The sequence below is a fragment of the Mus pahari genome, chromosome 8, assembly GCF_900095145.1.
Source record: "Mus pahari chromosome 8, PAHARI_EIJ_v1.1, whole genome shotgun sequence".
In the NCBI taxonomy this organism is placed as follows: Eukaryota; Metazoa; Chordata; class Mammalia; order Rodentia; family Muridae; genus Mus; species Mus pahari.
The window spans coordinates 69792338-69809543 of NC_034597.1; the positions used below are offsets into that span (position 1 = coordinate 69792338).

General features: G+C 43.8%; 2 protein-coding genes across 6 annotated transcripts in view; both read left to right on the top strand.

Moving 5' to 3' along the window:
- Mtrf1 (mitochondrial translation release factor 1) overlaps positions 1–14731 on the top strand; it is a 25525-nt gene extending 10794 nt beyond the window's left edge. For 2 of the 5 annotated variants that reach the window (XM_029541647.1, XM_021203808.2), the window contains exons 7-11: positions 591–763; positions 2270–2387; positions 5824–5960; positions 9145–9243; positions 14449–14652. In XM_029541647.1, coding sequence (XP_029397507.1) covers positions 591–763; positions 2270–2387; positions 5824–5960; positions 9145–9243; positions 14449–14562 — 641 coding nt within the window. In that variant the 3' untranslated portion in view covers positions 14563–14652. Of the gene's footprint in view, positions 1–590; positions 764–2269; positions 2388–5823; positions 5961–9144; positions 9244–14448 lie in introns of all 5 variants that reach the window. The other 3 variants (XM_029541646.1, XM_029541648.1, XM_029541649.1) reach the window with 3 other exon arrangements.
- Positions 14732–16799: 2068 nt separating this feature from the next.
- Kbtbd7 (kelch repeat and BTB domain containing 7) overlaps positions 16800–17206 on the top strand; it is a 4627-nt gene continuing 4220 nt past the window's right edge. Inside the window, exon 1 of the mRNA XM_021203428.2 lies at positions 16800–17206. This exon is cut by the window's right edge and continues 4220 nt beyond it. Within this exon, the coding sequence (XP_021059087.1) occupies positions 17116–17206 (91 nt within the window). The 5' untranslated portion in view covers positions 16800–17115.

A 17206-nucleotide genomic window follows, 5' to 3' on the forward strand; every position in this document is an offset into this window, starting at 1 on the left:
TTCCTTTTTTTTTTTTTTTTTTTTTTTTTTTTTTGGTTTTTCGAGACAGGGTTTCTCTGTGTAGCTCTGGCTGTTCTGAAACTCACTCTGTAGACCAGGCTGGCCTCGAACTCAGAAATCCACCTGCCTCTGCCTCCCGAGTGCTGGGATTAAAGGCGTGCACCATCACGCCCGGCTCCTTTTTTTCTTAAATGGTATTTTTCTTATCATTACTAAGTAAAATTTCTTTATAGAAAAGTTAGAATCCAAAAAGTACAAGCCAGATGTTACATCCCAGCATTCAAGAGGTTGAAACAGAATTGTGAGTTCAAGGCCAGCCTGGATTACATAGCAGGAGCCTATCTCTAAATAAATAAATAGTACAAGAAGTAAAACATAAAATACACTATTACTCACCTCCCCAGAGATGACCATACGTAATATTCTTGACTTGTTTTATTTTATATATTATTATATTCTATATTGGGATAATATAGCTTATATATTTTTGGTTTCTGTGTCATATGCTATAATTGACAGACAGGCCTTAGATTAAGGATAGTTATTTTTCAAATTAGATTGCACTAGTATTTCTGAGTCTTCTTCCTTAGGTGGACTACATCATGCAGCTGCCCGAATTTCTGGTGACAGTGTCTATAAGCATTTGAAGTATGAAGGTGGAATCCATCGAGTTCAGCGCATCCCAGAGGTGGGCCTGTCATCACGGATGCAGCGTATTCACACGGGAACAATGTCAGTGATTGTCCTTCCACAGCCAGATGAGGTAACTTCCCCAGGACATGGTTAGTTTATTTATTTGTTTGTTCTGTCTGCGTGTACATCTGCATGCCAGAAAAGGGCATCAGATTCCTTTATAGATGGTTGTGAGTCACCATGTGGTTGCTGGGAATTGAATTCGGGACCTCTGGAAGAGCAGCCAGTGCCCTTAACCTCTGAGCCATCTCTCCAGCCCCAGATCCCCTTTTCAAATAAAATTCAAGGAGTTAAAATGTGACCCACCACACACACACACACACACACACACACACACACACACACACACAGAGTGAGGAGGGGAAGGGAAGAGACCACTTTGCCTTGGGAGCAGTGGTTAAGGATTTACTCAGTAGTTTAGAATTCACCCATTCATATGCATATACATAGCTCATGTAGATTATAGTCTTCAATCTCAAAAACAACCCACCTACTAGATTCAATCTTCTTTGCCTTGTAAGAGAGAAAACAAATCTCAGAAGAAGTGCTTAGCCTGAGGCTGCTCCACTGTATGGCTAACCCATGTCAAAGCTCCTTTGTCCTACGCTGCCATGCCCCTCCCACTCTATCCATCCTGTGCTTGTCTGGGTGAGAGCTGAAACAAGAAGGTAGAAAGTCACCCTGTCTTGACTGTGGCCAAGAACAAGAGAACATGGAGTAGCTCACGTGTCTCACGTGTCTTAGTGAGTTTCTAACAGGGGATCTGGTGAAAATGCGAATCAGTAATGTGCATTATAGACATCTTTATGGTCTAGATAATCAATGAGATAATCAAAACTCTTTAAAGATTACATAATTCATTCATCTCATACCATTCTGAGTCCGTGCTTAAAAACGGAATCCTTGGGCTGGTGAGATGGCTCAGTGGGTAAGAGCACCCGACTGCTCTCCCGAAGGTCCGGAGTTCAAATCCCAGCAACCACATGGTGGCTCACAACCACCCGTAACAAGATCTGATGCCCTCTTCTGGAGTGTCTGAAGACAGCTACAGTGTACTTACATATAATAAATAAATAAATCTTTAAAAATAAATAAATAAATAAAGATATGCACCACCACCACACTTGAAAAAAAAAAAAAAACGGAATCCTTTAAGTGGGGTGAAATTTAAAGGTAGAATGCTTGCCTAGCATGCATACTGCCCTAAGTTCAAGCCTCATCGCCCCCCAAAATAAAATAGTATCTCATTGAAATTGGCTGTGTGTTTAGCTGTGTGGTAGAAGCACACACCTTTAATGCAGCACTCTGGAGGCAGAGGCAGGTGGATCTTTGGGTTCTTTGAATTTGAGACCAGCCTGATTTGTAGAATGAGGTCCTGGACAGCCAGAATTATACAAAGAAACCCTGACTCAGCTGAGGGTGGGGCGTGGGTAAGTAGGTTCTTTGATGTTTTATTTTTAAGGTTTTTTTTTTTTAATTCATGGTTTACTTAAACAGTTTAGTTTATTTGAAAAATCTCAGATTAAAGTGTTTGTGGGACTATGAATTTACTCACACTATATCTTCTTTGTCCTAGGTAGATGTGAAAGTGGATCCCAAGGATCTGCGAGTAGACACATTCCGAGCCAAAGGAGCAGGGGGGCAGCATGTTAACACCACAGACAGTGCCGTGAGGCTTGTCCACGTCCCCACGGGTGAGCAAGGCTTCTTACACTGTGACCAAGGCAGCTTATAAAAGGAAACATTTGATCTGGGGTTCACGGTTCCAGAGGGTTAGAGTCCATGACCACTGTGGCAGGAAGCATGGCAGCACGCAGGCATGGTGCTGCGAGCAGTGGCTGACAGCTTGCGTCTTCATCTACAAGCACAAGGCAGAGAGAGCTAACTGAATGGTGTGGGCTTTAAATGTTCAAGCCCACCCCCAGTGACAAGCCTCCCCGATCCAGGCCACACCTCCTAATCCTTTCCAAACAGTTCTGCCAACTGAGGACCCAGCATTCAAATATCTGAGCTGGTGGGGCCATTCTCATTCAAGCCTCCACAGCTTTCATTTTTTTCTCTCCCCTTTAAGTACTAACTAGCTAACTAGCTAGCACTCAGAGGGCGTGGTCCTATGGTAGTTTGCAGTTCTTTGCACAAAGCTTTTACAGATAGCAATGGCACTGTGGGTCTGATGTGCCAGTGGTATTTGGGTTCTCTTTCCATTTGGAAACAGTTCCTCTTTTGAAGGATGCGGCTGGTAAGGCTATCTGTGCAGGAAAGGCGCTTGGATGTCCTGGACAGACCACCGTGGTTGCAGAACTGGTGCTTCAGTCCAGCTCCCAGGGGAACAGAGAGACAGCCCAGACATGCCATTGCTGTGGACCCTTTTTATCTTGTAGATGAACTGCCAGTGCCATGAGGCTCTGCTGCATTAGTGGTGTCCTGAATACCGGGACACTTGGCCACCTTGATAAGTTATAAAGTTTGTTGTTTTTGATTTTTTCAATTTGTTAAGGTGATTTTACATTCGTTGTTTCACAACAGTAATACACTCTGAGGAATTATCATTACACAGTTTTATTGCTGGGTGAAAATTATAAATGATGGAAAAGATAAGTCTCAGTAGGCAGTAAGAGTGTATAGGACAGCTGTCATATCTCTGCAGACTGTCACTAGCCAACTTATTATGTGGTACAATAGCATCACCTTTCAGACTCAATTTTTCTTTTTCTTTTTTATTTATTTTCAAATTTCTAAAAAGAAAAAATTGTGTGTGTGTGTGTGTCTGTGTATGTGTCTATGTGAATGTGTGAGAGTTTGCATGTGTGCAAGTCTCTGCATACATGAAAGCTGGAAGCAGTTTGTTCCCAAAGAGTTAGACTTTATAAGTGTTTGCCAAGATACCTGACTTCTCTTCTGTGGCTACTAAGATTCAAACTCTGGTCCTTATGACTGATCAGCAGGCACTGTCAAGTGTAAAGCCAGGACTGGAGAAATAGCTGCAGTTAAGTTAAGATCACATGCTGGAGTGCTGGTCTTAGCACATACATCAGGTGTCTCCCATCTGCCTCTAACCACATGGGCAGTGCACCGGTCTTTTTTGTTGGTGGTGTAGAGTTGGGTGATAGAAGTACTTGTTGGAGTTCAGAAATCAACACTCGAACCAAACACTGACTTCAGTTAAGCAATAGTAATTTATTGAACACACACCATAATGCTGGATGTCCAGGACTTCAAAAAAGGACTTAGGAGACTAATTGTAGGCTTAGTCTGCTCTCAGAGTAAACTTTTTATAGGAAAAACCAGGTCCCAAGGTTTAAAGGGCAAGGAGCGGGAGGGGGGAGCTGTTGGCTTCCTAGGCAAAGTATTGTCAGCTGACCTTTAGGCTGACTGGTCCTGAGGTAAGGGAGGTGCAGCGGATGGGTGGTGAACAGGGAATTTCAGAACATGGAGATTCAGAGCATAAATGTTTGGCTTATTAATAACATTCTTCAGTGTCAGGCACAAAAGCCATCGAGAGCTCATATGCAGGTGCAGGAAGGGATGGCCAGTGGTCAGCTCTGACTCAAGCCATTTTAGACCTAACAGTTCATACTGACTATTGTGGGTTTGGTCTAATGCTGCTTGTATTATGTTAATCTGGATCCCCCAAATTGCACAACTGCAAGTAAGACACTGAGGGAACCCTGCCCCAGTAGGTTTTGATTGGTAAATAAAGTTGCTGGTGGCCAATGGCTGGGCAGGGAGACAGGGGCAGGACTTTTAGGATTCCTGGACAAGGGACTGAGGAAAAAGAGAGAGAGATTTCATGCTGGGACAGGAGAGGTGCGGACAGAGAGCATTGCCACCGTGCTCCACGAGGACCATGCTCCACGAGGGCAGCAAAGATGTAATATAGGTTTTAGTAAGTAATAACTCGGGAATATTGGAGGGGAGTGGATTGGCCATGTGGAGGTTAGGAAGTGGCTGTGTGTATGTGTCTTTCATTCGGGACATTGGGGTGGGTAGCAAGGAGCTCCAACACCGCCAGGATCAACTGAGTAGCATTAATTGGGTACAGATACACTTGACCTTTGCTTTGATGGTTCCTATGTAGAGCTTTGTGAGGTTTCTTAAGATTAGCAAACCTTATACAGAACATTCAGAACAAATAGAACAAAACAGGGAAAGTGGTCAGCATGTCCTCGAGCCAAGTCATTTCTGCGTGGCAGTGACTGGCGGGCATGTTATCAGCCACAATGTGAAATAGCCGGCAGGCACAGAACAAAATGGCTACAGCTAAGGATGGAAGCCCAGGCTTCGCTCTCGCTAGCTTGGCAGATGCCAGGTCACTGAGCTACATCCCCAGACTTACATAAAGGTGTATTGTCAACATCAGCCCTCCTTTTGTGTATTTGTGAATGAAAGAGGAAAGGCCACCTGCTCCCTATGTAGGACCAAGGTTGGGTCAGCACTCTATAGAGGATGGTAGCAGATTGTTCTTGGGAAAATACCCGGATGAGAAAACAAACAAACAAACAAAAAAAACAGAGAGGAAATGCTCAGAGAACAAGAGTAAATATAACTAGCTGCTACCTCAGCCTTCCCACCTGAAGTAGCGCAGAGTCACACATCACAGCGCGCTCCTGTAAGCCTAGCACTTGAGAGGCTGATATAGGGGCACCAGCTTGTGGACACACATCTCTAACCCCTTGCTTAGTTAGGAGGCAGGGGTAGGCAGTTCTCTGTGGCTTACAGGCCAGCCTGGTCTACATAGTGAGTCCAGCGCAGAGAAGACTAGACTACATAGTGAGTATCTTGAAAGAAGAAAAGAAAAGGGCGAACGATCTCGTTCAGACGTCAGAATCTAAGTAGGCAACTAAAGCTATCACCAGCCAACAATTTCTAAATTGTGCTAAGTCTAAACTGTTGCTTGTCTTTTGTCAAATTCCCTGATTAATCTTTCGCCTTATGATATTCTTCAGCCAGGTGTGGTATCCCTTGCCTTTAATTCCATAACTCCTGAGGCAGAGGCAGACTATGAGTTCAAGGCCAGCCAGGACTACTCAGATCCAGTCACCCACAAACAATAAATAAAATGTTCCTCCTTTCTTCTTTATTGGGCCCGTGGAAATGATAGGTGACAGTTAACTTCTGCTTGTCTTTCAGGACTGGTAGTAGAGTGCCAGCAAGAACGATCACAGCTGAAAAATAAAGAAATAGCTTTGCGTGTGTTGCGAGCCAGACTCTACCAACAGATAATCGAGAAAGACAGGTGTCAGCAGCAGAATGCTAGAAAACTGCAGGTAAGACAAGTGGAGCAGTTGCAATGCTGTAGGAAAATCATGTTATGCACAAATGCAGTGCCTGTCCTCATGTGAATAGAAGTGTCTTAGAAGAGGGGACACATGCTGTTTTGGTAAGCAAGGAATATTTAAGTCCAGGTAGCCTAAGGGGCTATTGATTGCATTCACGTATGCCAGTTTCCAAAGGAGTAAATGGGTAAATGAATGAACAGAAGTATTCCCTACTTATTTCCCTACAGTGTTTATGTTTTAACTGTCTTAAACTGAAATCAGTTGTTTTGGGTTTGGTTTGGTTTTGCTTGTTTTTTTCCTTGACAGGTTTTCTCTGTGTAGCCCTGGCTGTCCTGGAACTAGACTCAGCTGGCCTCGAACTCTGTCTCCCAAGATCTGGGCTTAAAGGTATGAGCCACTGAGCCCAGCAGGAGACTTGGTTTTAAGACAAAATGTTTCTCTTGAAATTTGAAGATTTTCGGATACTTAAAGGTTTTTATTACAACTCAGTCTTAATCACACTTAAATGGCCTTCCTGAGAGAAGGAAGGGAGATTGCTGCTGGAGTCTGGGGAAATCGCCTTTGCATTTCCTGCCCTTTGGTACTTCTTCAATTTTGCCTGATATATATGTATAGTTGTTGGGGTCCAAGAGTCACCCCACAAATCATACAAACACTGATCTCAATCAGACAGGGATAGTTTATTGAACACACACCCCAAGACTGATGGACCATAGCTCAGACTTCGGGAGCTACAACCCGAACATTTTTCAGGACCAGCTTATAAAGGCAAAAACCAGAAAACCCACAATGAGCTCAAACGCAGGTATGGGGTAAGCTGTAGGGTGATCTGTCTTTTTTCCATGTTTCTTTAGTAATTTAGACACAGTGGTTCAACCTGACCCCTATCTTGCTTGGCCTTGAGTGAAGGCTGCAGCTGGAGAATTTTATAAGGAGAGCAGCTCTCAAAATACAACAAGCCTCTAGCTGAGCAGATATGTGGTCAGGTTGACCTTGCTTGGAACCAAATTACTTTCTGTGTCTGCTTTCTTTTTGTATCAACAACATGGGACGGTTGGCAGGCCTGAAGCCAAGTGACTATAGTTATTACTAAGAAGTAGTGCCAGAGAACCAGGTCAGGGCTAGAGACTTCAACAGTAGTATTATATATAGTATGCAAAGCTGGATGTGGTAGCTTAGAGCTTTAATCCCAGCACTCAGGATGTCAAGGCAGCAAGATCAATATGAGTTCTGGGCCAGGCTTGTCTACCTAGTGAGACCCTATTTCAAAAATCTATGTTATATATAAAATATATTAGACTGTGGTGACATAGGCCTTCAATCCCAGCACTCTGGAGGCAGAGGCAAGCACATCTTTGAGTTCAAGAGCAGCCTGATCAAGGTGAGTTCCAGGACAGCCAACACTATCACACAGAGAAGACCTGTCTTGAAAAACAATAACAACAACAATCTTTTAAATACTAATCTTTGTGTTCATCATGATAGGAACCCTTTCCCTGTTTGTCTTTCTAGATTTCTTAGCCCTCTATGCAATAGAAGTGAAGGGATTGATTGTGTATTAGGTCTCATTTGAGTGGTCAGAAAGACCTCTGACTGCCTTGTCTGCCTGTGAGCTGTTTAGTAGCAGTTTCTACTGTTTGGAAACTTCTTCACCAGTCAGTCATACAGTGGTCTTTATCTAGTGCCCAGTATTCAACCCTGGTTCCCTAGTCACCCAGAAAGTTTTCCAGACTGGATTCCAATCCAAGTGGTCTAGACTGGGGTCCGAATATGATGCTTCCCAAACCCAGCTTGGCAGAAGGGATAGGCGAGAGACCATTTCAGCACGCACAGCCCCTTCTTCATGATGACTGTGACTGAGTTTAGAACTCTGTAACTTTTCAAATCCTCCCAATCAGATGTTTGGTCATGTCAAATTTGTTTGCCTCAGGCTTTAAGAAAATGAGTCAGTATTGGGGTGTCTGAGGCAAGAGGATCTCTGGTTGCAGATCAACCTGTGCTATATAGTGAGGATATGGAGAAAGAACAAGAGAGTTTGGGGCCGTGGAAGGTGGAGAGGGAAGGAAAGATCCAAAAACGTGCTTCTTTAATCTTGAAAATGAAGCAATTGAGAGAGTGCTGTGTGGGGGACTATTGTTAGGGGCAGGAGTGGACTGGGCATGTCAGTAACCATTGCATGGGCAGGAGTGGACTGAGCATGCCAGTAACCATCGCATGTGGTGAGATTCCAAGTTGTAGATTTGAAGGAGTCAGAGAACATCTTTCAGTGACTGGGCCGGGGTGGCGAAGACTTGTTAGGGAAGAGCATCCCTTCAGATGAGCTAGGTAACATAGAAACTGGCGTGATCTAACACATGGCCTTGTAAAGGCCCATGTGCTTCTCAGAAGTAATGCTGGGGAGGTTAAGGAGGGCCTGGAATGCCGAGTTTAAGCGCATGCTCTTAGCAGACAAGAAGGACCCACAGCAGAAAGTTCAGAAAAATGCCTTAGGAAGATGAAGCAAGTCCATTCACAGAAGTGGAAACATACAACTGGAGTTTTGTAGAAGTGTATGTGAAGGTGACAGCAGAAATGCAAAGTCAGGACATACTAAGAAACCAGCTAGAAATGGGCATCCCAACGATGAACTGGACGAAGTGCTCTCTCCCCAGGACTGCGTCAAGCCTAGCACTGGAAGCTCCCTGGAGTGTTTGTGAAATTGCCTAATGTCAGGGTTTCCTACCTGGAGGATAAAGGAACATGCCAGGCGTGGGCCTCACATCGGTGGTGCCTGTAGTTGGGAGACTGAGACAGGAGAGCTGCTGTGAATGAGGCTACCCTAAGCTATATAATTTCACAGTATAGTTTTAAAAATGAAAAACTCTAAGGAAAGACAGGAAAAGTTTTAAATGTTAAAAACAAAAGGAACTTGAAACATCAAAGAGGCGTTTATTCTTATTTCACAGCTAAACTTCCACGGTGTTTGGTTGTTTGTGTGGTAGGCTGGGGATGGGGCCTTTGCTGGGTTAGCATGCATGGTCCCAGTAAGTTCCTTCCCCAACGCCAAACCTCAAGACTTTAGATTACCTCCTGCCTATTCTTGTCTTGGTCTGTGGATATAAAGTTTTTTGTTGTTGGTTTTTTTTTTTAATTTTAAAATTAAAAATACAAGTTTCTTTTTGTTATGGGACAGGTGGGAACAAGAGCCCAGTCGGAGAGAATTCGGACATATAATTTCACCCAGGATAGAGTCACTGACCACAGGATAGCGTACGAAGTTCGTGACATTAAGGTAATAGTACTGACTATGCTCTATGTACCTTTGCTTCATTAGAAATATAGTCAGGGCTAGAGAGCTGGCTCATTGACCAGGAGCACATTCTTAATACGGAAGGCAGGGAACCAGTGCAAGTTGTCTTCTGATCACACACATACACATACACACAAAACACATAAGTCAGGTAGAAGCTGCTCTTAGCCCTAAATGATGCTGCAAATTGCTTCATGAATGGCTCCCTCCAAACACCTTCTCCCCACCTTTAATCCTTTCTTGCAGGAATGCCTAGGCCTTTTTAAGGGTTCATTTGTTGTTCTTGTGTTTGTTTGTTTGTTTGTTGTTTGTTTGTTTTAGATAGGGTCTTACTCTTGTAGCCCAGGCCACCCTGGAACCCAGAGTAATGCTCCTGCTTTAGGTTCTGATTCCTTGGGTTACAGGGAGGGCCACCAACCTGGTAGAGGGAGCAAATGTTTGTTAACTTCTCTTTGCTTAGATAAAACACAATAGTAAGCAAACATATTTGGCAATGTTGTTCCAAGTGCATCATATTTTTTCAGTTGTTTTTTAGCACTTCCGAGGCCGAGGGAAAAGAATCACCATGAATTTGAGGGCGGCCTGATAGCAAGGCCCGTCTCAAACCAAAAAGTAAAAAACACACCATGGCCAGGTCAGAAGGAAAGAGGGCAGAGACTGACAGGAGCGAGTAACTTAGAAATGTTACAGAAGAGACTGGGGAAGGAGCAAGACCTCGGCAGGAGAGTGGCAGCCAGCGGACAGCCCAGTAGGCCGGAAGAAAGTGAGCAAGAGGGGCTCTTCTCCACCCCTTTCACTAACTCTAGCTTCTTCTGACTCCATCCACATAATCCCAGATGGAGCAGCCGCGCCTGGGCACTACCGACTGTGACCCTGACCACAGTTGATTTGCTTGGCTCAGGCAGCTGAGTGAGCCGCAGCCCCTAAGGAGTGCCTCTCAAGATTTCTAAACTAGAGAGAGACTGTGCCCACTTCTGTGAACTGCTGAGAAGAGGTCAGAAGGCACATTTCCCAGCTCGGAGGGTCAAAGGGGAGGTCAGGAGCACAAAGAGAAGAGTGCACAGTCACTCATTTATTCCCGAGGCACAGTCTCGGGCCCAGGGAGCAGCAACAGCCCCAGTGCCCCAGCGCTTCGGTTCCGGGAGACCGCCCAGGGGTCTTAGAGATCCCCTGAAGCTGGCACTGTTGCCCTTCTTTGAGACAGTATATCACTCTGTAGCCCAGGCTGGCAATTGGACCGTGGCCCTGGCCCGAGCTCTCACTGTACTTCATCTCTCCGTCTCTCCTCACATTCAGTCATGTGAAATGCCCTCTGCTCGAGGAATACCCATTTTAAAGGCTCAGTTGAAATGCCTACTTCCCAACTCAGTCTTTTCCAGCTGCCACCTTCCTGTTAGTAGCCCTTCTGGCCCTTGCCTTCTTAGTTTTTTTTTTTTGTTTTTTGTTTTTTGTTTTTTAACTGTCTGCATTTATCTATGCTGTCTGCTTACTCGTCTCACTCTGACACTAGCTTGTTAGCGTCTTAGAGTTCAGCACTAGAATCTTTTATATGACCACAACCCCCTGGGTGATCCAAACGAACTTGCAAGGTATTATGATTAGTGTTCAGAGTGGAATCCCTTTTACATCAGTTCCTAAAATGAAATCCAAGCGGCGGTACCATACTAATTGCAGCTCCAAGTATGTTGACTTTTATAAGCAAGTGCATAGCATGGATTATTTGTGTGAAACTTTTTAAATTGTATTTATGTATGAGTCCTCTGTCTACTTGTATGTCTGCGTAACAGAAGAGGGCATCAGATCTCATTATAGATGGTTGTGAGCCACCCTGTGGTTGATGGGAATTGAACTCAGGACCTTTGGAAGAGCAGCCAGTGTTCTTAAGTTCTGAGCCACATCTCCAGCCGAATATGAATTCTAAGACTGAATCAGAGTGCTTTTCCTTCTTATTTTCAGATTAAATTGATGTTTTACACCATGCTGGTACCTCCAGAATACAAATGTATTAAGACACCCCATTTCTTTCATTAAAGAGAAAGGTGTGTGCACTTCCCTACTCTCAACATTAAGAATCCTCAAGACTAAACACAAGCAATGACAGCTCTCAGTGTTCAGGGTTCCACACGTCAACCTCAATGTTTGTCCACTAAGCCAGTTTTGAGTATTTCTAAACTAGGAGAACATGTGAATTCACTAATCCCAAGTCTAGTATACAAACTTCTACACAAGAAAGCTACTTGAAGAAACTGTTTTAGTCATTCTGAAAGAGAGAAATGGCAGGGAAGTCTAAAGGAAGCACCCTTCCCCAGGGTCATTATTTGGAGAATTGTTTGTCTCAAGGTTGTTTTTTTTAAAAAGACAGGGTTTCTCTGTGTAGACCTGGCTGTCCTAGAACTCACTCTGCAGACCAGGCTGGCCTCGAACTCAGAAATCCGCCTGCCTCTGCCTCCCAAATGCTGAGTTTAAAGGCATGCACCACCACTGCCCGGCAACCTTATTTTTGAGTTTGTTCAGACATATATACTTTCTGCAGTGAATACAGCACAGCCTGAGTGGACTGAGCAGTTGTGAATATTTTGCTATATTTGCCTTCTGTTTATCCCTCCATTCCTTCTCTATATCCATCTGTTTGGCTTTGAACCATTTAAAAGCAAGTTGTTTGGGAAATGAAGGCAGAAAGATCAGAAGTTCAAGGTCACCCTCTGCCAATTAAGGAGTGCTAAACCTGTGCTACGGACTATCTCTAAACAAACAAAAAACAGAAAGAAGGGGGGAAAAGTAAGAAAGAAAAGATAAAGGAAGTTGCAGACTAAAGAGACTTGATCCCTTCATCATTACAAAGTATTTTGCAATTACACAGGACTTCTAGATTGTCTCTATGTCGGAATGCTTACCTCAAGGTCAGGGATCAACCTCTAATTTTCTTTTAAGTTTATGTATATGAGTACACTGTCTTCAGACACACCAGAAGAGGGCATCAGATCCCATTCCAGATGGTTGTGAGCCACCACGTGGTTGCTGGGAATTGAACTCAGGACCTCTGAAAGAGCACTCAGCGCTCTTAACCACTGAGCCATCTCTCCAGCTCTCTAATGTCTTTCTTTAGACTCGATTCACCTTGCTTTTAGAGAAAAAGTCTCTTACTGGCCCAGAACTCACAAAGTGCGATAGACTGGTTAGCCGGTGAAGCACAGGAATCTGCCTATCTCTGCCTCCTCAGTGCAGGCTACAAGGGCATGGCACCACACCGAGATTTTTCACAGGTTCTGAGGGTCAAGCTTGGTCTTCATGCCCACAGGACAGTATTTTACTAGCTGAGCCATTGCAACAATCCAAGATTTCTACATTTTCCAGAGGTTTTTTTTTTCCTTTTTGCTTATTGTGTGTGCACATGTGCATGGGCATATTTGTGTGGCTGTTTACATGTATGTGCACATGGATAGAAGCCAGAGGTCAGTGTCAAGTGTCTACCTCAGTTCCACCTTTTGAGACAAGGTCTTTTCTAGGTCCCAGGAGCTCACCAATTGACTAGACACCTTGGAAATCTGCCTATGTCTAACCACACACCCTGCTCTGTGGTTACGTGTGTGCTCTGTGGTTGTGTGTGTGTGTGTGTTTTACCTAAGGATCTGCACTCAGGTCTTCATGCACGCAAGGCCATATCACAGCCCTTGGCTTTCCAATTAGAATTTTTAGATTTATTTTATGTGTATGGATATTTTACATGTATGTATGTATGTATGTATGTATGTATGTGTGCATACTATGTGCATGCCTGGTACCCAGAAAAGTGGAGGGCATTGGAACTAGAGTTGCAGATGAGTCACCTTGCGGGCATTGAGAATCAAACCCAGGTTTTCCTATGTAGTGCAACTTGCTTTGTAGACTAGACTGGCCTTGAACTCAGAGATCTGCCTCTGCCTCTGTATACTAGATTACACTATTTTTTTTTTTTTAAGTAGGCAGACACACTCTTTTTTTAACTGATAGAAGTCACAAGCAACAATTCCTCTCAAAGATAGTGTGCTAACAGAGATTGGTGTCAAAATCACTCAGCAGAGGGTCTCGAAGACAAGCAGTTGGTCAATTTTAAAAGCTCCTTCAGATATCTTTGTCTTATCTCCAGAGTCACTGGAAATCAAAGTCACAGATTTCATTGTATTGATTTTAAGTACAATTTGTATTTCAATCCATTTCATTTCAAAGTAAAATGGTAACTTAAGCAATTAAAGTAGACATCTGTTTTCTCTTTTAGATTCATATTTTATTTAAGGAAAAGAGAGCACTGAAACCTGGCACTCTCCATACATTAGCAGTTGTGTTAATAATATTGCAGAATATTTGTAAGCCTTTGTTGTTAGAGATAACTATGAAGAAGCAGACAATTGTTTGCTCTCTGTTTGATTATCGGGATGCTAGTCTGCTCTCCATCAGTGTACCTGAGAAAAGCAACCTGGAAAGAGAAGAGATTTCTTTATCTCACAGTCGTAAGGTTTCAGACTGTGTGGCTCACTGTTCCAATCCTGTAAAGACACACCATGACCAAGGCAACTTATAAAAGGAAAGCATCTGACTGGGGGCTTCCTTAGAGTTTGTGAGGATAAATCCAGGACCATAATAGTGGATAGCATGGTAGCAGGCAGGCATGGTGCTGGAACAGAGGCTCAGAGCTTACATCTTATGTGCAACATGAGGCGCAGTGTGTGTGTGTGTGTGTGTGTGTGTGTGTGTGTGTGTGCACATGCACGCTCAAAACTAGGTCTGGTTTAGGCTTTTGAACCCTCAATGTCCATCCCTGGAGATATACTTCCTCCACCAAGGCCACACCTCCTAATCTTAATCTACCAACTGGGAACCAAGCATTCAAATTTCTGAGCCTGTGGGGCCTATTCTCATTCAAAGCATCACACCATGACTACATGGCCCCCCTGTTTTGGGCCTGAGACTGCACAGTTCATCATGGTGGGAGCATGTGGCAGAGGAAGCCAATTATCCCCTATCCTGGAGGTAAAAATGGAAAGGAGACCATTCGCATCCTTCAGTTCCATTCGGAGACACACCTTCCATCAGACCTGCCTCATTTAGGTTTCTACCACTTTCCAAAATGTTTACCACATGGGTTTTTGGGAAACACCTGAGATCCAAACTGTATAGTCAGGTTTCATAATAACTCCCCTTTTTAATCAGGAATTTTTACGTGGGGAGAAGTGCCTGGATCAGCTAATTGAAAGATTGCTTCAATCAGCAGATGAAGAGGCCATTTCCGAATTTTTGGATGAAAGCCTTCAATCAGTGAAATAAATGTGAAATAATTATTTGTTATATAAATGAAGTGGACTTTGATCAAGAAAAAAAACAGGTGTGGAAATCTTAATAAATATTCATAAAGTATAGATGTGTCTACAGAGTTTTTATAGAAATCATTTTAATAAAAGAAACTCACATCTCTTGACAGAGGTTTATTTTAGGTTTCAGTAAATAATCCAGCTCTCCAAGTAGCAAATAAGCTTGTAACATCAAAAAGAAAAATAAAATATTGAGAATTGATTGTATAAGATGAATCAACTGTTTCTTTTAGGCCCTTTAAAAACCATAAGCATTTTCTTCCAAAGGTGTGTAGGTGTGAGTCACCATGCCTAGCTTATATAATTTTTTGAAAAAAATTACATGACAGGTTCAGGACAAATCTGTAGCTACTAAATATTTGAAACAGAAGGGAAGCTCGCAGGAAGCTCACTCACCAAGCCTGCTTCAGCTGAGGAAGAGTGGACTCACTGAAACAGTCATGGCAGTTAATGACCAAAAGACATCAAGCATTATTTATCCTTTGAATTTTAGGTACTCTACTGAATATGTGGTGAACTCTTGTGAATTTAATTTGCATTCACTGATAATGACTTGGGCATCTTTACATGTTTTTATTTGCCAGTATACATAGAACCTGATATTTCCCCGGATGAGTACTTAACATTTTTACTTTATTTTCACCACAGTGTGGAAGAGCAGAAGTTTGGGATTTAGTTAATTTGTGTTTTTATTGTTTTATTAAAATGCTGTGTGTGTCTCCCAACAACTCCAGCCCTAATTAGAAGCTTTGTGGTCTTTGTTTCCAGACAGGGTTTCTCTGTGTACAGTCCTGTCTGGCCTGGAAATCCCTATGTACACCAGGCTGGGCATGAACTCATAGAGATCCAACCTGCCTCTCTAGTTCTAGGATTAAAGGCGCATTCCACCATACAAAGCATGTGCCACCACTGTCACTTAATCCCAGGACTGCCTTTAATCCTAGCACTTAGTAGGCAGAAGCAGATGGATCCCAGGACAGCCAGAGCTAAACAGAGAAGCCCTGTCTCACAACAACAGAAAAAGAAAACCTCTGTGTGTGTGTGTGTGTGTGTGTGTGTGTGTGTGTGTGTATGTTCCATTTAAACTGCAAATGAAAAAACTAGTTATTTGCAGAAATTTACAGTCTTAATGGCTCATGGCTTCAAATTAGTAGATGTATTTCTATAGGAGTAAGTAAAAAACAGTAATGATTGATTTTGCATTTTAAAGACAGTCTACAACTTTAATATTTCTGATAAAAATAATTTTGCGGTAAAACTCCAACCCAAATACGCCCCAGCAATGAAAACACAACTCAGTTAATATGAATACATGCTGTGTGCCTAGATTCTGCAGATCTACTACTACACTGCAGTCTTCCAGATCTTTTTTTTTTTTTTTTTTCCGAGATAGGGTTTCTCTGTATAGCCCTGGCTGTCCTGGAGCTCACTCTGTAGACAAGGCTGGCCTCGAACTCAGAAATACGCCTATCTCTGCCTCCTGAGAGCTGGGATTAAAGGCATGTGCTTCTGCTCCACTTTTCTTCTTCCTCTTGCTCTGCATCTTCTCTCTCTCTCTCCACTTTCCCTAAATCTGCCCAATCATCAGCTCTCCTTTACTTTACAAATTAAGGTGGGTAGCAAGTTTACAGGAATCACCAGGGTGCTGACTCATTCCTTGTTCACAACCACTCACAGGAGAATGGAATTAACATCAAGTGTAATTAGCCCCAGGGCTATCCACAACAAAAGAACTCTAAATTGCACATACCATTCCATCTTCACAAAACAAAATACTGATATTCTCAGTTTTCAAATTCAATAAAGTTTTCAGGAGGAAGTCATACAAACAAATAATAGACTGGATACTTTTACTCTGGACTTGAAAGCCATTTTATTTTAGTGAGATAGGTTCTCGCTACATAGCACAAGCTGTCCTGGAACTCTCTATGCAGACGAAACTGTTCTCAAACACGAGATCCCCCTGCCTCAGCCTCCCTGGTGCTGGGACTAAAGACGTATGCCACTATGCAAGGCTGAAACCTAAAGTATCAAATTCCGGATACCATCCACTTTCTACCTCAGTGAAGGATTCAGTAACAAAAGCGATTAAGAGGTTACGTGAACTACAATTCCCAAGATGCAAAGCGGCATCGGCCTATTCAGATAGTCCGCGAGCGAGAGGGTCCCGTCATGCATCGAGGCGCGCGAAAGGCAACCTGGGAAGAGTAGTTCGTCCGGGCATCTACCCGTCTCGCCAGCTCGGCGGAAGCTGCTCCTGCGGCTAGACCCCAGGGTCGTGTGAGGGTGAGCTAAGGGCTGAGAAAGGGCGTGAAGGCAAACAGTGAGTCAGCCGCGGGCTACGAGATAAAGGCAGGCGGCTCCGCCCCGAAGGCCCCGCTGAGTAATCGCGGCCGCGAGCCGAGTCTGTTCTGGGACGCCGCTGTGTCGGCGTCGGCGAGGGAGGCGTGAGAAGGAGCCGGGCGTCTGCAGCCGTTCTCGCCCTCGGCGCCCCGCCGCCATCTCCACCATGCAGTCCCGGGAAGACGCCCCGCGCTCTCGCCGCCTCGCCAGCCCCCGCGGCGGGAGGCGGCCCAAGAGGATCTCCAAGCCCTCGGTGT